This window comes from Vipera ursinii, assembly GCF_947247035.1.
Source record: "Vipera ursinii genome assembly, chromosome: 9".
Taxonomy (NCBI): Eukaryota; Metazoa; Chordata; class Lepidosauria; order Squamata; family Viperidae; genus Vipera; species Vipera ursinii.
The window spans coordinates 9,158,273-9,179,583 of record NC_139523.1 but is presented as its reverse complement, the minus strand read 5'-3'; the positions used below and the strand labels follow the sequence as shown (position 1 = coordinate 9,179,583).

At 40.4% G+C, this 21,311-nt stretch overlaps 2 protein-coding genes across 6 annotated transcripts in view; both read left to right on the top strand.

Moving 5' to 3' along the window:
• AGO3 (argonaute RISC catalytic component 3) overlaps window positions 1-708 on the top strand; it is a 43,384-nt gene extending 42,676 nt beyond the window's left edge. For both annotated transcript variants that reach the window (XM_083369745.1, XM_083369744.1), the window contains exon 19: window positions 537-708. In XM_083369745.1, the coding sequence (XP_083225871.1) occupies window positions 537-645 (109 nt within the window). In that variant the 3' untranslated portion in view covers window positions 646-708. The remainder of the gene's footprint in view (window positions 1-536) is intronic.
• Window positions 709-5,210: 4,502 nt separating this feature from the next.
• On the top strand, window positions 5,211-19,643 carry TRAPPC3 (trafficking protein particle complex subunit 3). 4 transcript variants are annotated; one of them, XM_083369829.1, is made up of 6 exons: window positions 5,211-5,859; window positions 6,358-6,464; window positions 17,385-17,482; window positions 17,695-17,794; window positions 18,393-18,575; window positions 19,371-19,643. In XM_083369829.1, coding segments are annotated over exons 3-6 (405 nt in total). In that variant the 5' UTR covers window positions 5,211-5,859; window positions 6,358-6,464; window positions 17,385-17,480; the 3' UTR covers window positions 19,491-19,643. The 4 variants fall into 4 exon arrangements, with proteins under 4 accessions (XP_083225955.1, XP_083225954.1, XP_083225953.1 ...); XM_083369826.1 differs by lacking the exons at window positions 5,211-5,859; window positions 6,358-6,464 and adding exons at window positions 13,538-13,704; window positions 16,365-16,412; XM_083369828.1 differs by having other exon boundaries at window positions 5,211-6,464.
• The last annotated feature ends 1,668 nt before the right edge of the window (window positions 19,644-21,311 follow it).

Here is a 21,311-nt window from a genome sequence, read left to right as displayed (position 1 = left end):
ACGTTATAAGTTCAGAACAGTTGGTTTTAAGCTTCAGATACTTCAAACATGAGACACTTTGCACAGGTTTGCAACCTACTTAAAAAAAATCATTGTGTACATATGTGCCTGTAAGGAGGAACTGCTCATTCAGAACCCCATCTTACATATTAACAGTATTATATGAACAGTTTTCCCACCATGTCTGCCAAGAGCCACCTTAAATACAGATTTCGATAAACATTTATAGATAGCCTAAGGGATTATTTAGAACTCTGGTTCCAGGGATTTATTTTGCATTGTTAACCTACCCAGCAACGATTCTATAATTGAAATGCCACCTTTGACGTCTTGTGGGGAAGTTAAAATGGAAATTGGGTAAAAATGTTCCTTCTGTTGGCGAATGGATGTGAAGTCTGTTTGACACAATCCTGGAGATCTTTGACTTCAGAGCTTGACCATTTAGAAGCCCAAGAAGAAAGGAGAGCAGAACTGGTGCCTTGCAGTTCCTTGGGTATTTGTTCATCCTCTCTTCCCTTCTTCTCCTCTTCCTACAGTGCCGAAGGAAGCCACGTTTCTGGACAGAGCAATGGAAGAGATCCCCAAGCCCTCGCTAAGGCTGTACAGATTCACCAAGACACCTTACGCACCATGTACTTTGCTTAGCTATATATATATATATATATATATATATATATATATATATATATATATATATATATATATATATATATATATATATATATATATATATATATATATATATAAAAAATAGAGATGATAGAGATATAAAAAGGAACCTATTCACGAAAGAAAGAACTGCAGAATTGAGTCACATACAGTGTATGTTTCCAGAGCAATCGGTGAATGGGGGAGGGATCACCTCTGCCTTGCTGAAGCTGATTTCTGTTTTTGTGGGGGACGGGGAGCAGGCCTTATCCTTGTCCCGAGGCAAGGAAGATTGTTTACTTCACCAAGAACACGCCACTTATTATGCAATACGAAACCAGCCAACTGCTTTCAGAGCAGCTTCCTATGCGAAGTGCTGCTGTCGTCATCTTTTCCTTTGTGCATTTGGGTCTCTGTGTTTCTTTTTTTGGGGGGAGGGGGAGGGGGGAGGAGTCAGAGTCTAATCCTTTTTACGCCTTTACCTCAAGTTGCTCAGCAGCACAACTCTTTTCTGCAAAAAAACAAAAAACAAAAGAAAAGAAACCCCACAACAACACAAAGGGTATTAGAATTTACAGGAGCAATGCAAGTGATGTTGAGGTGGGAGTGGGTGGGTGGGTGTGCAAAAGTGTTTTTATCTGTTGTACCCTCGCGGGTTGCGCACGGCTTCCCCTCCGTGGTTGTCTGTGCTTGAATGCGAGCAGAACCAGTGTTAATTTGGGTGAACGGCCCCATCACAATTGTGGGGAAGAGTGTGTGCACTTGCAGTTAATACTTCCCTGTGTAGTTTAGCCAACTGCTGCCTTTCATGTCTGTCTGCGTGTAGCTTGGGAGTCGCACCACTCAATTTGCTTTCTATCATGGAAAAAAAAAATTCATCATGTGCTTCCCCCCCAGAAGTACTGATGCAGCCTGGCCAGATTAATGATGTTGTTGCTTTCTACTGATCCAGACGTTCCAGCTAATTTTCCCTCTTGTGTGTTGTGCCTGTATCTTCCAAGCTTCTTGCAACATCGTATTTCCCTTCATTTCGCAGGGTGGCACATCGTGCTGAAGTAGAGAGTTATTTTTGTTGTTGTTGTTGTGGTTTTTTTTTTTAAAAAAAGAGACAGATTAGTTGAGTCGCTTCCTCTCACTTTAATGTGACCGCGCATATCTGTATGTGTACTTTTTCCCCCCTCTTTTATATTTATTGGACAAATAATGCTTTAATTTAAGTGGATGTGTTGGCAACCTGGGGTTTTATGTTTAGAGGCGTAACTGTTTTGTTTAAAGAACTGACAGCCTGTTTTTGCTACGTTTTTAGTGCAATAAGTCGTTAAAGGAAAAATAATAATAATAATGTGTCCTTTTTTGCTGCTGCAGCATTTTACATCTTTCATGATGGAAAAGTGGACATACCTGCGCTTTTAAACAAACAAAATTAGCCTCAATTTTGAAAGGAAAGCCTTATAATAGGGGATATTTTTTTTTTATCAAAAAGGCAAGCTCCTTCATGCTGCTCTTCGTCTCCGGTGTTTAATGCTGCCTTGTAACCCAGGACCTGTTTGCGGAATCTTTATTTTATGACTATTTTTTCCTCTACAGCAAAGCCTTTTACAGAAGTCTTAACTCTTGTCCCAGTGAAATCAGGCCAAGCCTAAAATGCAGGTGGGTGGGTGGGAGTCTTAAGAAGCTATTTTTTGATTGTGTAGGCTTTTTGTTTTGAAATTGAGAGCGCTATTTTGTTTGGTGGGATGCATTTTAGAAATGAGGTCACTAAATGTGAATCTGGTAGGTGGGCCTCTCTCTATTTCATTCCACTTGATAGCTGAAGCAAAGTATTTTATTGTCAGAGGTGAACATTTTGACTCAATGGCAGGGTTTGGGAAAACATTTTGCACTTTGTAAACACGTGAACTGCATTTTTGTCTGTTTTATTTGCACTGGTTTTTACATCTGCAGCGATACGTACTGCAGATGATTCAATTGGGCATTGTCGAATAACCCAGCCCTGCTGAAACAAACCACGCACTCTCCACGTGAAAACCATTTGACTGGTTGACGTATGTTTACTTACCTCCGTGTTGCGTTTAAAAGAGCCCACTCTTTGCCAACCTTTTGTACGGGGAGCTGGTTAATCTGAGTCCATTTTGCTCCCCCAACCCTTTTCCTTTATCCTTCTGCCATGTTTTACAGGATGGGTTTGTTGGATTTCTCTAGGATGGTGTTTCAAAGTGCATTACCACACCTGGTGGTCTAGCAGAGAAAAGGGCACAATTTGAATGCACTTGAACTCACTTTTGGTTGGGGAAGCAGCTTGCTTGGCTTACAAGTGAACTGCAGGCCTCAAAAGTGTCCTAGCTGAGGATGTGTTAATATACTGCACCTACCTTTGCATTCCCAGCATGACTGCAGGGAGTTCAGCACCGGGAAGAACCTATGAAGTTCAGGCTATGGGAGATTCCTTCACATTTGCCTATCATCCCTTTGCCCAAAGAAAACACGCCCCATTTATCAATCTAGGCTGTCCGACCTCACTGGAGCTCAATGCAAGTTTTGTAGTACCAATAGAAGAGAATATTTGGAGCTCAGGGTTCAAATGCCGGGTCCTTGATGCCCTTTCTGAGCTTGGTTGTTTCCTTGCAGACATTTCATAACTCAGCTAGGTCACATCTAGTTCCCTCCCTCTCTGGCACTGATGATTTTACCTAGCTGCATCATGAAACATCTGCAAGGAAACAACCAAGCTCAGAGAGCACCAAGGAACCCACAGTTTTATGCTTCTGGGTGAACGTATGGTAAAGTGATAGCATGTTTTCATAAATGCTTACATTGACCTTTTTTTCTGTTTTAGAGATTGCTACTCTAGTGGGAATTCATGCCCCAAACAGTTTTCCAAATTAGCTTTAGCTTTTTAGAAGCACTTTAAAAAGCTTATTTTGGACACTGAGTTTTGCTTCCTTTAAAAAAAAGTTCTTCACATCTGGATGCAGTATGATAGGTATTTCTTATTCTGTTCCTGCTGTTAAGCAAATTAGCTTGCAAACCTTGCCTGTCAGTTTCCTCCTTCCTGCCAAGTCAAAGGCCATCGGGAAAGCATCTTTTCAATTCATGTAGAGTGCTAAAGCAGTGAAATGGTTTTCATGCGGAAGGGATCTACTAATTTAAGAACCAAACCTGGCAACATCAGAGTTGTGAAACTTATCTTTGTAAAGTGCCGATAGACATTTTTAATACAATATCAATGTATTGGCATTGGGTGCCACACTTCTTACAATACTATAGCTGCTATATTTATTTAAATGGAGGTGGACAATGATTGCACGAGGCCAGAGAAGCAGGAATTCAAGCTTGTGCTTAAGATGTGAGATTCTGATTTTCTGTTTTCTAATGGTATACTATAACAAGGGGTGCTGTTTTAACCAAGATTATGAAACAGACAGATATTATTCTTTTGTTTTTAAAAGACTTAAGATATTTTTTTGATGTTGCAATGGAGCTGGGTGGGTGGGTGGGGAATAAATGGTACCTCATCTGTGGTGGCAGTTTCCAGTATATTTTTCACAGGAGTATATGGACTTATTTTTGTACATGTTCTTAGTTTTAAAAGCTTTCTTGAATTTTAATGTGCTTTCATGGAAATCTTAGCCTATAGAGTCTTAGAGCTGCCTGCTCAACCTGTGTACAACTGGGAGCGTATGGGTAAGTGTCTTCTACATCCACTTTGGCTTTCTTTTTAGTATGCATATTTTTGCCGAAAATGGTGGCTCTAGAACCCTGTGGATCCTTCCTGTATATGCAAGTGCCTCTGTCTCCTGTCCTCTCCCCAAACCCAACCCAGATACTTGAGAAGGAAGATCCACCAAGAAAATATAGCTAAAAAAATATGCTCTAGGGGACAGGGGTTTTCTCTCTGTGCCATAAGTCTGTCGGTCATGCACCGTCTCCACTTATTCCAGCTTAGCTGCATGAAAAAGGATCTTTTCTTCTTTTCTTCTGATGACTAAAAGGTCAGAAGCAGAAAGGGAAACCAAGGAGATCACATCAGCCAAGCATGATATTACCTAAACATGAGTGATGTGTACTACCAAAAGACATGCATCCTAAAGCTCCATTCTGTAGGGTCTTTGGGACATGGAACTTGAGATAAATAGGTGTCTGTGAAGTTGAGTGATTTTTTTATTTATTTTTTTAAACATAGATGAATAATGCTACTAATAGCCGGGGGCACCTGTATCAGCTGGTTTGGGTGGTCTGTGCCCAAACTGAAGCATGCATATTTCGGTTGTTTTAGTTTCTGCACATAGCAAGATGGGGCTATTTTTGTTTGAGCCTCCCAGAGTTGCATTTTAAGATGGGCAGCCTTCCTTAAGGGATTAAATGAAATGTGGACTAAAACGGGGCTGATCCAGGCAGAAGTGTGTGTGAGAGGGAAGAACAGGAAAAGCCCAGCTCATTTAGCAGAATGGTGAGGGGGGAGGCATTGAAAGATTGGGTGGCAGTTCAGGCCAGTAAAATAGGCCATTCTAGACAGAGCCCGCAATGGAGAGATTCGGGGGGGGGGACACAGGGAGGGCATGGGGATGGGAGATCTTGCGCTGGGACCTGCTGAGGGACCAAGTACAGGAGGGAACAATGTACACCAGCTGTGCTCTACCTGCCCTGTCTAGATTTCATTTCATCCCAAACCCAGAATAATCCAAGTGTTTTGGGATTTGGTTCTGTTGACTGTGGCTGACCTGAAATGGTTGGGCAAAACTCGCAGAATGTGTTGGTTTATTCTAGGCTTGAAACAAAATGTGTTTTTTTTTCCATTTCATGCACCTAAAGTCTATTTTATAAGCCTTTTAGATTGCATCTCAAGACAGTTTCCTGCAAAAATGCATTAAAATTAAAATGAAGCTGTTTCAAGATGTTCTTTGTCTTTATTTTGTATGTCCCTATTCTGTGGATCATCCCTGTGGATCTGTTTGGTTTCCAGAGGATGTTTGAGGACTTCCTCAGGGACCTGGGAAGCAGCTATGCTAACCTGGGGGTACTATTCTGTCAACCTCTAGAACAAGGCGTTAGCAGGGATCTTTGATGGGATTGTGCCTCAACAACTTCTCTGCTGATCTAGTAGGTTTCTCTGAAATGTTGAGGAGCTCTGGGAGATGAAGCAGCAGAAGAGATGCCTGGAACAATACTGAAAAGCAATGAAGAGCAGTTATGAGTCAACATGGCTATCAGGTCAGGTTCAAACCTATAGCATAGTTATACTCTGTGCTTCTGTGGTTTTCTTCCAGCAATCTTAATTTAAGGCTTCCTGGACCTTTTAAGGGAAAAATGGGCTGGACGATCAGTTAGTAGGCTGCTATGATGAATTTGCAAGGCATCTGGAAGGTAAAATCACATTTTCTCAAGGTTGATGTCAGCTGGCCGTATCCAGTAGTAAGTTATTTGGGACCAGTTCAGCCCTGTTGATCCCAAAGAAGTGGATTAATTCCTCTGTGATATCACTTGTGGACTGGATTCATTTGGTGAAAGCTACCAGGGAAATACCAGGTCTGAGTAAAGGCTAGTTCATCCTTGGGAGAAGAGCACCATTGCCTCTTCAAAGGAAGTGGCATTACCCCCTGTTGCAAGGATACATTCACTTCCACCTCTCCTTGAAAAGCCATTATTTGACCCAGCTACTTGTATAACTATTGGTGGGAATCCAATGTTCTTTTCTTTGTTTTTGTTCAGGGGATGAGGCAGAGGGCAGTTAATGGAACAGAGACTGCTCTGATTGTTCCTGATAATCTGTGGTGATACTGGGATAGGGGAGTGCAACATCACAATCTCCTTTGAAGGTTAGGAGTAGGGGGCACTGTATTATATAGTTCTGGCTGGCTCAGTTGGTTTGGAGGCTTAGTATTCAGGCCCTAAGCTGCGGGGAACTGTGGGTCATCCATCAATACTGGGTGAAATATCAATACTTACAATATATTTACCCACATTGCTGTTGAGATTCTGTCTTGGTCCCTGGATGGTATTAAGATCTGAATGGAGAGAAATCCCAGCAAAACCAACAGCTTCTGGAAGTAGTGAGTAGCAAAACAGGGTAGCAGGTTCTTAGTTTGGGTGGTCCCTTGGATTCAGGGCGGAGGTACAAAAACTATCCATATGGTGTAGTAACAACAACTTGCACCTAAACATCGGCAAGACGAAAGAGATGGTGTTAGACTTCCGGAGAAAAAAGGAGGAACCTGCCCCACTTTACATCGGGGAGGACTGTGTAGAGAGAGTTTCCTCCTTTAAATTTCTGGGAGTCTACCTGTGTGAAGATCTGACCTGGAAAGTTAACACAACTCAGGTGGCTAGAAAGGCCCAACAGAGGCTTCACTTTCTTAGGGTCTTGCGGAAGAACAGGGTAGAACAATGGCTAATGACCCTCTTTTACCGGTCTACTATAGAGAGCGTCCTCTCGTATGGTATTGTGGTTTGGTATGCTGGTCTGACAGCCGCGGACAGGAAAGTATTACAGAGGGTAGTGAGCACAGCACAAGACATTGTGGGCTGTTCCCTGACACCACTAGATGACCTCGCCAGGGCTCGCTGCCTTGGAAGAGTGAGGAAGATTCTCAGGAATGACTCACACCCTGGACGGTATCTCTTTACTCTCCTACCATCGGGTAGGAGATACAGGAGTATAGCCAGCCGTACCAACAGGCTGAAAAACAGCTTTTATCCATGGGCTGTTAGGCTTTTGAATGGGATATAATCTCTGTGAACTTATGCAGAATTGACTTGGGAGGCCGGTGTGTGGTGTAGTAGGTTCACATGGTGTAGGATGGAGGGTTTGTTGTCACTGTTGGGGGGAGGGAGCACGGGGAGAGGCTCAGCTAATCTCAATGTACACATGTTGTACTTTGACAATAAAGGTTTATTATTATTTATTATTACTCAAGGAGCAGTTGGAAGCCATGGCCAGAGGGGTGTTGCATAGCTTCATGTTATGCGTTAGTTGCAACTGTATCTGGTCACTCAGGCCCTTGTCACTTCATGTTTGGAGTATTGGAGCTACCTGTGGTTCCCCTTGAAGACCATCCACATTGAGGAAATCCGGGTAATAAAAGGCACAGCTTGGTTTGCCGATGTCAACCTTTACTGCAGGAGCTGCCCTGGTTAGCTCTCAGCTTCCAGATGCAATTCAAGATGCCGGTTATCTTTATGGTCCTTTATTATGTCTTAGGAACTGGCCATACAGTTTTTAAACTGCCTACTCAGCATAGAATCTTGTCTGTCCAATAAGATCCAGGATTTACTAGTTCTTACTAGGAGTAGTCAACATGAAAGGCATCCTGAAGACAAGCTTTCTTGAGCAGGGGCAGGTTTCCTTAAGAGTAGCTTATCTTTGGAGATAAGAACAGCCCTATTCCTATTAATATTCCAAGGAGTGGTGATGTCTGGTTTAAATGAAATACATGGAGGAAATGCATGCTGCTTAGTGACTGTTTGATTGGAGCAATATAAATCCCTAGGTAATAAATATACAGGTCATCGTCTTACAACCATTCATTTAGCAACTGTTCAAAGTTACAATGCCACTGAAAAAACAGCACTGAAAAAGTGACTTATGACTGGTCCTGGCACTTAAAATTGTCTTGGCATTTCCATGATCACATGATCAAACTTCGGGCACTTGGCAACCGGCATGTATTTATGATATTTGCAGTGTCCAAGAGTCATATGAACATAGTTTGTGATCTTCCCAGCTGACCTCTGACAAGCAAAGTCAATGGGAGAGACTGGATTTGCTTAACAGCGGTGTGATTCACTTAACGACTGCCTTGCTTTGCAGTTGAAATTCTGGTCCCAATTGTGGTTATAAGTTGACAACAACTTGTATTCTTTGTGTTTAGGGATGAGGCATTGGATAAGCTTTTAATCTCCTTGTAACCTTGTGGAAACTGCTTTTTTTGATTATTGTGTTGTCTGATTTTTCCACAAGTTGCTTTAGAAATTCATTTTGTGTGTGCATCGATGGGAAAGCTGTTTTTCTAATCTGTGTAAACCCAGTTCAAACCCAAAGCACTCATCATCTTCAGTTTTCCAGATATGGCACTTTAAATTGACATTGATAATAGGGCTAGCTGTTTGTATGCAGGATGAGTCAGGGCAGGACCAATCCTGCCAAAACTTCTGCTTCCTATCCATAGGCAGTTAGCACATGCGTGTTTGCTGGATTGATGCAGATAATGGCTGGTCTGCATAAAAATTGCAAGTCAAGCACTAGGCACAAGTTACTTTTTAGATATGCAATGTGTACTTAACCCGTAAACGTTTCTGCCAAGTTGGACAAATAGCTCCTTGGACTGCTTGCAGATATACTGATACATATTTATCAATAATGCTTAAAGATGAAATGCCACCATCAGACAGAAATGAAACGGGATAACACAGGGGCCTCTGTTATCACTTCTCCATAGATATGCTGAGGTCTTGGTTTTGCTGATAATATTGAAGTTAGAACTCAGTAACCAGTGGGAATCTGAGAAGCAGACAACCGAGGCTTACAGATGAAGCGGGAGAGCTTTGGAAAAGTAAACTAAAGAGCCACTTCTACAGGAGGTTAAAAAAATAAAAAGGTTGACAGAAAGGAAATGTCTGCCTGGTGTACTGCTAGTTAGGGGTAGGCAACCTTGGCTCTTTTATGACTCGTGGACTTCAACTCCCAGAATTCCTGAGCCAGCATGGCTCAGCTTGGAAACCTCTCCCTTTCCCCTCAGTGTGGCTGGCTCAGGAATCCTGGGAGTTGAAGTCCACGAGTCATAAAAGAGCCAAGGTTGCCTACCCCTGTGCTAGTTCATATCCATATGAAAACTATGTCTGAATTACCTCTGGCCTGTAGATCACTCCAAGACCTGTTTCCTTGCAGGATAGTTCTGCCATGAAGTGGTAGGTTTATTGAAAGCAAAACAGTCCTCAAAGTGCCTTTTTAGAAGATGGTGCTGTAGATGATTTTTGTTGTTGTTCCCAAAGTTGTTTGGGGGGTGGGTAGGGGTTTGGGGGGCTGGGGTGGGGCGCGGAATCAAAATGTTCGGTGAAAACATGCCAAGTTCTTCATAATATCCCTTGTGGTGCTTGACACTACATGGCGTTTTCCCTTAAACCAGGACCAAATAACCATGGGCCATAATAATGTTTGGGAAAAGGAATGGTACTGTTAGATGATTAAAACTCCACTGTGTGGATTATACTTTAGATACTTTAGGATAGGTCAGGGGTAGGCAACCTCGGCTCTTTTATGACTCGTGGACTTCAACTCCCAGAATTCCTGAGCCAGCCATGCTGGCTCAGGAATTCTGGGAGTTGAAGTCCACGAGTCATAAAAGAGCCGAGGTTGCCTACCCCTGGGATAGGTTAATTCAAAATACTGTAAGCTCTGAAAGGTCACTTCAAAGGTCATCAAGAGTGAAATTGGGGGTAAGCAAGATACACTCCTGAAGTTTTGTGTACCTCAAAGCGGGTAAAATTTTGAAAATTCCAGCTTTTAGGTTTTTTTTTAAATTATTCTAACGATTGCAGTAGCAGATGTAATGGCAAAAATATTTGCCTTTTCGTGCTGAGTATGCCTATTAACCCTGAGACATTATCTCTTTTTTTACTTTTCCTATACTGTTTACTTTTGAGGTTTCTATTAGTGAGGAGGTAATTAATACCGTGCATCTCAGTAGCAGTGTAGTTCTGCGGAAATAATCGTTAACAGCATTGTGTTCACACTCTAAAAGTTACTTGTAAATGCCTCAAAATCAAACCAAACCAGTAACAATCTTGATATCAGGAGCATATTTTTCAAGAAAAATCTTGACTTCTATTTTGTTTAGATTATTGGTTATTAATGTTGTGTGTTTATGCTGTTTTGTTTTTTTTTGCCGGAAATTTAGCTAGGCTGGGGGTTGGTCTTGTTGAAATTGCCCTTTTATAAATCAGGATTGTTTGGGCAGGCAACCAGGGCAAAGAAAAATGTATTCTAAGTCCATGTAATATCAATCTTCGGCATTCTGGGACACCTTTGTATTCAGCCATCATTGTTAAGATGAGACAGATTCTGTCAGTGCAACACTGAATTGTAAAAGAAACCAATTAACTCTTTGGGCCATTGTCAAATGCTTAAGCATAGCAAAATAGAAAACTTTTGGATTTCTGGTGAAGCAGCCTACTTTTGTTTATGATTATACCACTGTTTAGCAAGAGTAAATGTGGCCTGCAAATATATCTACCCACTGCTCAGCCATGTTTCTCCATGCCCATAATGCCAATTTTCTCCCTCCTAGGGAAAAATGGACCCAGCTCCACTATTTTTTTTTTCTTCCAGAGTCATGAAAGCTTTGAACTATTGCAAGTATCATTTTGGCCTGTTGCCTTAATCCACATGTGTGTTGCCCATTACTTTCTGCTATTTTGTATTTTTTTTGAATAACCTTATGTAAAAACAATGTATTAATAATAAATTGTTCAGTATGCACTGTGATGTCTGAGTTCAGAGTAATTCGACTCATATTGTTGTGAATGGGTCAGTTACTATACTTTCTCAATGATCACTCATAGTTGGTTATTTAATAGCAGGTAGGATATGGTTTTATATTAAATGAACATAAGCGTTTCTGATCACAATATCCAAAGGACCAAAATGCTAACACACATTACTCGGTGATGAGATGGTGAAGTCCAGACTTTTTATAAAGATGTTAAAATAATGTATTGTTAAATCAAGTTGACAGAAGAGGGTGATTACGCAATATTAGAATTCTAAATGTGCAGTGTCTATTTCAGTGATGAACTCATGTCAAAATAAGGTTGCAACCCAATAAATTTTAATACATTCACATTTAGTCAATTCTGTATGTTTAAAAAATAATTTCTGAAGCATGGAGCTTTTTTTCCTGGTTTTAGTTGGTGCTCTCGTGTTGAGTCATTCTTTTTGCAATCATTACATTATTACAAGCATTACACTTGAAAAGGATATCTAAACCTGTATTCTAATTGGGGATATTTTAAATTAACTTGCAGCTGTTGGCCTTCCAGTTGTTGCTGGACTACAGCTTCCAACATTCCTCACAAACTGCAGCTGGTGAATACTTGAAGAAGAAAATTAATGCCAAGCCTTTATCCCTAACTGATCTTTTGTAAGTGACAGAAAAAAGAGAGATAAAATTCATCTTATCTGGAAAGGTTCCTTTGGAGGGTGATGCTTTTCTAGAATGGTGGAGAAGCATCTGGCTTTAAGGTGTAGAAAAATAGACTTGCCATCCTCTCTTCTAGTTGCTTAAAGCAAAATTGGCTTCTTCCTGTATTTCCAGACCTTATACTTGCTATTGTCTGTATCTTGCGTAGATATGTAAGACTTTTTCCCCAGAATTTCACCACACTTTGAAATTTGAGTCTTGCTTATAAAACTCGGGCACCCAAGTTGGCCTAGAGCTGGAAAGAGACATGCAATGTTTCTTTTTTTTCACCACTATCCCAAGAACTTCAGGCAAAGCACAATGCATTTTATTGAGGATGAAACCTTTATAAAGGGTACAGAAACAAAAGATACATACACTCAATATATATGTGATGAGTCAAAAAGCAACAAATCAAAAATAAAGAGACATTTATTAGATTTGAGAAAAGACAACTTTAAAATATGTTGCACCTTCTACTTTCCCACCTGGATTTGTTTCTTAATACTTGCAACTTTATTCAAGGGCTTCCGACTATAGCCCTGTTGCTTGATTGTTCCTGAGAGGGCTGGTTTTTGAACATGAAAGGAATTTGTTTTGGTTCACAGGAAAAACATGGTTTCCTTAACTTCAAACGTGGCATCGATGCCATGCTAAAAATGCTGATATCACTTTTGTTAAAATGCTAAGAATGAAGCCTAAAATTCCATATAACATGGAGAACTGAAGATAAGTAAAAATGGAGGCATTTTTCTACTTGGCAATTCATAACTGGTAATATTCCAATTTGCCTTCCGGAAGGAAACCAGCGATTGCAAACTTATCTATCCACACATATGAACATAAGAAAAACAGACATCTCCATATCTTGGATACTAATCAGATCCACATCTTCTTTACTTTCAGCAGTGGTCATGCATTAGGCAACTATGACGGACCTTTTTAGACATCTGTGAACATTGGTGTCCTTACGGGGTGGTCAAAACTCGCAAGATGGCACTCGCTAGCAAGCAGGGGTGTCCAACCTTGGCACTTTTTGGATGTGTGAACTTCCAACTTCCAGAATTCCCAGCCTGGTTGGGGAATTCTGAGAGTTGAAGTCCACAAGTTGCCAAGTTTGAACACTCCTGAACTAGTGTATAGCTGAAGTCCCCCCACCCCACCCCACACGCCAGTGTGCAAGTCCATTCTATATTCAAAAGGACATCATCTTTGTTAACTTTTCCTATATACTTTAACCACAAATTAAACATTGTGGGAAGAGCCCGTTTCCCAACATTTCGCTATCTGCAGGGTAAGTCACAAACTTTTTAACCTAAAAAGAGTTCAGAAACACTGACAACAAACATTTCCGCTCAGCCATCAATGCTCTGGAAACAATATTGCCAATTCCCCTGCTCGCATACCATTTCTGAAAGATAATTATTCAAATAGATTAACAATTGAAACACTTTTACGGTTAATAAAACAGACTTAGATTTTAGGAGAGCAGCTAAATAATGACACCTGCTGGGGCGCAAGGAACATCTAGATCTCATCGATGGGGACCCCGAAACTCGAGAGTCCCTGCTGCCTTGGGATAAGCTCGCGCGAGCATGCTGGGAATTGTAGTCTCGTTGCCGGAAGCCCGCGCAGGCGTAGTCAACAACCCGCCTTCCGCCTCGCTCTCGCGCAGACTCCCGGCATCCTTCGCAGACTAAGCTTACCTGTCTCCAGCTGCATGCTGGGAGTCGTAGTCCTGCCCTGAGGAAAGCGACAAGGCGAAGGCAGGGCTGCTTCCTTCTCCCGGAGTTCCTCTTCCCGGCCGGGCGAGAGGCTCGGAAGCGGCAGCGGCAAAATGGCACGTCAGGGCAGCCGAGGAGGCGCCGAGAGCAAGAAAATGGTAATGGCCGCTGTCGGGGCCTGGGGAGAAAGTTGGGGGGCCGGCCCGACGAAGGAAGGCGGGCGTTGGGAGTTTGCCTGGCGGGCCTCGAAGGAGGGGAAGTGCTATGTTTGTAATGGCCACCGTGAATAAATGCTGTACATCAGGGTTTCCCTGCGAATGTCGGTGCCTTTGCCGACCCGTGAAAAAAAGGTGGTGGGGATGAGCCCGGAGGGTGCTAAAAAAGTGAGGACGGGACCTTAATTAGCTAAATAGAGAAAGGTCTATCTGGTCAAAAGAAGAAATATCAAGCATGAAGTCATCATATCGTCTTATATGTTGTATTATGTATTATTAGATTTAATAATAGTGCACTGTATGATGTTATGAATATTGCTTGTATATAATAATATTGTCATATATTATTATAAACATCCATATAGGATTGACTTATGTGTTGCATTAAATATTAATGTGTAGTTACAAACATGTAATATTGTCCTACATGATATTTTTTTATTTTTTATTTTTTATTTTAATTCCATTTATTTCCCGCCCTTCTCCGAAGACTCAGGGCGGCTTACAAGCTTAGCATTGTCATTGTCATTATCATTGTCCTTTGTATTATTATCCTATTATACTGTTACAAACACGTAATCATAATATTACATTTTGTCTTTTCCCTCTTGATCCTGTATGCGTTTTCTTATTTATGGAATTGGGGTCCCTTTTCTGTTTTTAATTCTAATTACAGTTATTTTCATTATCAGTTATAAGACTGTATACCTTTGCACATCTAGGTAATTAGGGTATTTTAATGATTAATTTTATTATTTATTATGTCCTTTCAATCTCAACAACTCTCTGTCTCTCACAAAAAATTAGCAAACAAATTACAATAAAATCAAACCAAAAATTACACTAGGAAACCTAGTAACTTGATGATATAGTTAGAAATGCTGATTAAAGTAATAGGCAAGTTTCCCTAACATTTCTGGTGCACAAGATCATTTTCATAAATAGTGAAAAGATGAACAGTCTGAATGGTTCTGAAATACTTTTAAAATGATAAAATATGCTTTTTTGTAATTATAAAATAAAAACAATAACCAGATAGACCAAATCTGAAAGACAATGTTGGCAGGATGTACGACTGCCTAAAACGTTTCTTAAAAATAAAGTCAGAACTGAATGTGCCTCCCAAGAGTTACTTGGAATGCCCCTGTTTATTTTTTAATCATATTTATAGGCAGCTAAATCCCTAAGGACTCTAGACTGTTTGCAAGAGACAGTATGCAAGGAACAATAAGCATGAACACATAGAATACAATAAAATTAAGCAAACCAAACTAATCAAACCGAGATGAAGTCAAGTGTCAAATGCCATCTGGATCAGGGGGCAAAAGAGTGATCGAAATGCTTGAGATGTGGCAGCTTCCCATATCAAAAAACTGCAATATTTAGGAATTTTTAACGTACTTTAGAACGAAGACAAATCGAGGTAGACATAATGTAGATGATAAATTTTTTTTTGCTTGGTGTAGCAAATGTAGACCAAGATATGTTTTTCTATTATCCTAGAAAATAGTAGGCCATGGAATAACAGGTTTAACTTACAGGAAGGTAGTTTGCAATTGAATGCAGTGAAGAACTTTCTTGACAGAACAGTTTCACCATGGAACCAATAATGTTGCACAAAAGGGAGCTTCCCTTTGTTGGATATGTTCAGACCCAGATCAAATGTTTTGATTTGGATTCCTGTAACGAACAAACTATCAGTAGCCTAAATGGCAGCTTTTGAGTCTATGCCACCATTCGATTTTTTGCTCCAGAACAGTGAACCTTTGTGAACATTAAACATAATTTCTCTCTTTTTAATAGCTATGGATAGGCAAACTGTTCAGAAATGAACTGTTAGCTATTGAGCATTCTCCATTCTGTCATGTACTGTTTTTTTTCCATCTGCCTTGTCAATGGGTTATTAAAATATTTGTTACTAACCCCTCCTTTATTTTTGTCTTGTCTTCTACTCTGCAATTATCAGCTAGGTTACAGCTGATTTGGGCACCCTCTCCAAGCTTTCTAACTCTACAAAGCAACTTTATGTAGCTTTACAATTCTAATTCTCTAAAGCAGCTTTGGCCAGTCTGGCCTCTACTATTAACCTTCAACTCTCTGTATCCTCTGATGGCTATGGTGCCTCTGGATCCATTTGATACCAGAATTCCAAGCCGTAGCTTGCAGATGATCTTGCTTCCCCCCCTCCCCCCCACTATAATAAAAGCAGTATTGTGGTGCAAGCTCTACCACTGTGGGATATAGTGGCATATGCAAAAAAATAAAAAATGGGTGAATGAGGCTTCTGCCGTGCACTACTTTTCTCAGCCGGAATCCCCTTGTGCTGCCTTGGTGGATGCCATTGGTTGCAAAATATCTAAACCAGGCAAAACACAACCACTCAGAAAAAGAGGTGTTGACTGTTGGATTGCTGTCCTCAATATTGCTACTCTATAGAAATAGCATCATGTTGAATGAACTTCATATATGACTTGACGCACTCTGTCTTGTGTTTTGGCTTGGTACGACCATGTGAGAATGTGGTGTGGTTTTTATTGTCTCACTAAACTCTGATGTCTTTTTTTTCCCTCCCTTTCTGCTTGCCTGCCGCTTTCATTCTGTAGTATTGGTATTTGCCATTCATTTCACCTTCTGCATCTATGCATCTCATGGTAGGTTTTAGGTTTCTTAATCTGAAAACTAGACATTTCTGCTGTATAAAATGGGATTTTAATGAAGTCTTAAGCAGGGTGTACTAACTAATGTACACAGCTGGCCCTTTATGTACCTCGACATTTCCAGCTCTTAATAGGAAGGCATTTGTGTAGTCAAGAACCGATGGATTGGTTATGCTCTTCAAGTTTAGAGATGGGGGGGGGGGAGAAGATACAGCAAGTATTTTTTTCTTCTTTGTTTGTTGATGGTGTCTACGTTTCTGCTGAAAGTTGATTAGATTTGTGGTTCCTTTGAGTTTTCAAGTGTAATATTATTGAAACAATGAAAATCAAAAAAAAAGTCCTCTTGTACAGGTTGGACACTTGGAATCTCGGGGGTTTTTTGTTTTTTGTTTTGGTCAGTGACCATGTTCATCTTGAAAGCAAGGACTTCAATTTTGTGAAATAGTTTGCTCTGAAAAGTTCCACTGATCCAATGTTTGAGCCAAATTATTGATTAGGTCTGGCCACAGGGAGCATGTGACTCCGTTGTTCCAGTAGCTTCATTGTCTCTTCTGTAGAAATGCCCCTGATGTGCCAAATTCTATCCTCCCTCAAGCAAGCATTGATTAATGAACACAGGAGCAGTTATTACTCCAAGAATATTAGGGATTGGTTTAGAATGTGTGGGCTGTCTCTTGGTAGCCAACTTCAAGCCATAGCAGAATTGCAGATGCTAAGGAAAAGCAAAAGTCTCCCCATTTTCTATTTCTTCTTCATTTCTTTAGGACAGAGTTGTTTTATTTATTCTTCTCACCCTCGTTCAAAACCTATGGCCCATGCAAAATTCATACTCTTCGGTATTCTGGTAAAGCAGGTGTTCGTGTCCATTTTTTCTTGTGACAGACTAAGCTGTGCCTGGATCAGCCCCTAACTATTTGCACCCTTTTTTTGTATGGTATATGCTAAAAATGTTGTGAATTTGTCTAGAGCTCGGAGCTCTTCACTTTGACGTATGGGGCTTTGGTCACTCAGCTGTGTAAGGACTACGAGAATGATGAAGATGTCAACAAGCAGCTTGACAAAATGTAAGTAACAAAGAGGGTGTTCTCAGGTTAGAAATGTCAGAAGCCCCTTTTCTGTGGGTTGTCCGCGTGCAGAATAAATCTAATTTCCCCCAATCCTTGAAAACAAGTGAGCATGGCTTTCATTTCTAAAGCCTCTGAGTCTTTCTCCTCAGTCTAATCCGCTCCGTTGGGATCACAGTTTCACGGTGTCTTGCTTTTGGCTGCTTTAATAGGGGCTACAACATAGGTGTTCGACTCGTGGAAGACTTTCTAGCACGATCCAATGTTGGGAGATGTCATGATTTTCGAGAAACGGCAGATGTAATTGCAAAGGTGATGCCTCTTTTTGACTGTTTGGCTTTATTTCTGCATGCTTGTTGTTTGCTAGTGTTGGTGATAAATCATCTTAGATTTTCTTGAACTTATAACTATGTACTATGAACACAGTTTTCTCTGCACAAAACAAATTTCACTCCAGTCTTGTTTTCAGCCGTTTTCTGGAATTGTCTCTATCTTTAAATAAAACAGAAGTGAAACAATAATAATAAACTAAAAGTGTTTTTTATTATCAAAGCTGGATGTCTTTTTTTTTTTACTAAGAAGCTAAGTAAGATCAGATAATTTTGTAACAGGAAAAAAAAATCAGAAAAGCTTTTCTCCTATTTAAAAATGTAAGGCAATGTCCTAAAGGTTACCACTGTTTTCAGAAGAGGAAGGCATCAGACATAATAATGCAGAGATTACTTATCGAAATCAGTATTTTCTTGTCTAATCTGGTGTGTGGAAAAGAATTTACTTAAGTATGTTACATTGAGGAATTGCTGGGGTTTGTTTTGTGGTCATTTGCTCGTTGATGTGTAAAAAATGGTAGCTTACTAAATCTTTCACACTTTGAACCTAGCTCTTCTCTCATATCTGTTTCACTTGATAGGTAGCATTTAAAATGTACTTGGGTATCACGCCAAGCATCACAAACTGGAGTCCGGCAGGTGACGAATTCTCTCTTATCTTGGAAAACAATCCACTGGTGGATTTTGTGGAATTACCCGACAACCATTCCTCTCTTATTTATTCTAACCTCTTATGTGGGGTGCTACGGGGAGCCCTGGAAATGGTGAGAACAAGGGGAGTCCAGTTGAACCAAAAGCTCTGGGTGGCTGCTTTTAATGGAATGCATAACTACGAGCCTATATGTTTTCTGCATCCTGTGAAAAGTTCAAAATAAATTGTGGGAATTAAGTTCATGGGTTTATGTTAACGAAAAGTATCAGCAGTGTGTTAAAGTAATGGGTAGTATTCATTTGGTAATATTAGATTTCTGTTAGGGCTGTGAGTCTGAGAACATCAATTGAATCAATTTAAATATTTTCTTACTGTAACTTTTCCATTTAAAAAAAATTCTGTAAAATTTCCTCCATATATGCAGGTGCGCTTTTGTTAATAAAAAGGTTAGTTTGCAGGCTGTTATCCTGTAGCATTGTGAAGGCTGAAATAGCGTTCTCATTTCTTAGGACTCGAGTACTGGGGGTCAGCTCTGTGTATTGTATTTATGGGACATCTCTTTTAAGGATTCTAAGTGTTTCACAGTCAAAGCCTACAGTATCAATGAGGGCGACTCTGGAAGCTTTTCGTCATACGTCCTAAGAACAGTTTTTGATAATGAACTCCATCAAGGGGTTTCCAAAACCCCCAATGCAAAAGGGGAAAAAAACCAAACATATCGCTTGCAAGACAGGAAGGTCGATAAAGGCAGTGCAGTAAAGGCTATAAAGTGGGAGAAGGATGACTTTTCACAAATAATGGGACGTATCTTGGCATGAATACCTGTCTTCTTCAAAGGGGTTTGACACTTTAGGGAACTGTTGTAGGTAAATATCTCAAAAGTGTGGACTTTCCTCTCTCATCATAGGTACAGATGGCTGTGGATGTCAGATTTCTCCTGGACACCTTGAAAGGGGATGGAGTCACAGAAATAAGGATGAAATTTATCAAGCGGATCGAAGACAATCTCCCGGTTGGAGAGGAGTGAGTCTTGAGCAGACTTCATACTGGATGAAGTAACTGAACCTGAGCTTTATTAGCATATAGTACCCTGCGTACTTTGAGACACTGACTGGTTAAGACGTCGTTTGAATTATTCTGTTTTATTTCCACCGATTTCTATTAAAAGCTTTTGTAGGAAGTAGAACACTTTTCATATTCACCAGAAACACAAGGCACCCTTTCCTTGTTACCACGCTTAGCTCCACGCAAAAATACAGGATATTAAAACTCTGTAATTTTGAGCATTGGAATAATTCTAGATGCCACTTTTGTTCTGCAGCAGGTGAAGAAATCCGGCATTGTGACCACTGCTTTTGTTGTTCAGTTTTTCTTCAGGGGGAAGCTATTCCTGATAGCACAGAATTCATTATATGATTTGAAAGAATTGAGAGCTCCTAGTGGATTTGGACTTGTTCTTTTAGTTTTGCCATTCAACCAAACACTTAAATTCATGTTGAAACAAGAGTCGGATCCATTTTGACAGTCCTGATGGAAGTGTGTCATTAAAACTCCACAGAATCCCAGTTGGTTGGCCATTCCCACTTTCGTCTTTTGTCTTCCTACTTGGTTGGCCGAAATAGTTTTAATGAACCGATGACGTAGGGCTGAAGTTTCAAATGTTTATATAATGTCAGAAAAATGATACTCACTCTGAGTTCCTCTTCTTTACCACATCTTTGGCTTCAGTAACTTAATTGAAGAGATGTTCAAACCAGCTTGTTTTCTAAAAGTTTTAGGCAAAGCGCCTTTCAAAATTGTTGCCGTTAGGCATCCATACTGAGAGGATAGAGGTGGTCATAGCCTGTTTCGTGTGCATTCAGGTTTTTCTTAAGAAACAAGGGCCCTCAAGATTGCAGAAAGAAGGGTGTAAACCGCCTCGTGTGGTAGACTGATCAATGTACCAAATGCTGAATGATTGATAGGAATTTGAAGAGTATCTTAGGGAAGCTTAACAGGGAACGTTCACTGAGTTTGTCATCATGTGCGTTTTATGAGGGTCTAAGCTTCCTATTGGGTAGAACAGCCATTGTTGCATTTCGAGGACAAATCTGTACTAAACGGCAGAAAACGTTTGAATGGAGGACCCCGTGGAGAATGCATGCATTAAACGTAGAAATACCTGCCACACATGGAAGAGGCACAAGAGGCTTCTACTGACCTCTGTCCTCTTTAAAAAAATAATGGAATCCATTATCCCACGCAGATGTTGGTGAAAAGATTGCAGTGCTTCATCCGTTAGAGAAATTAATTGGTGGTTGGGAGACTTTATGATTTATTTGTGTGGGCATCAATCAACTGAACGGCATTTTAAAAGTTGGCAAAGGGAGCTGTAATTATCCAATGACTTGGTCTTGTAAATAACACTCTGGGTAATGTACGCAGCGGGAGAACGAAATGGCTTACCCTAATGGCAAGAAAACGAAAACCAAACAGTTGCTTTCCCAAGACGATGGGGCCATTTTTAAGGATATCTTGGATCACAATTTCCCAGTGCTTTTTTGTCATTTTTCTCAGTTGCAAAGAAAGTCCTGTGATGTCGACCCCGAGTTTTGTCAGCTTTGTAGAAGTGTGGAGGCAATAGAGAAGCATGATGTTATTTATTTTTATTTTTTTAATATGTCATGAAGGACGAAAAATTGAGCGTTCCTGTTTCGGAGTCAAGTCATTCTGATCGTCGGAGGAGTCTAGCACTGAGAGAAGCATTTTTGTTCCTTTTTGTGATATTTTCGATAGTTTTAAAAAAATTACATTGCCCTATTGCTGATTGGTAAATATTGATTAGTTAGATGCAGTTTACACCTTTTTA

Bases quoted from the DNA above. Each gene is read 5' to 3' on its own strand.
- TRAPPC3 (XM_083369826.1), top strand. From the start codon at position 13,660: ATGGCACGTCAGGGCAGCCGAGGAGGCGCCGAGAGCAAGAAAATG. The intron at 17,795-18,392 runs GTGATGCCTCTT...TTCACTTGATAG, and splicing joins CGGCAGATGTAATTGCAAAG to GTAGCATTTAAAATGTACTT. The intron at 18,576-19,370 runs GTGAGAACAAGG...CTCTCATCATAG, and splicing joins TACGGGGAGCCCTGGAAATG to GTACAGATGGCTGTGGATGT.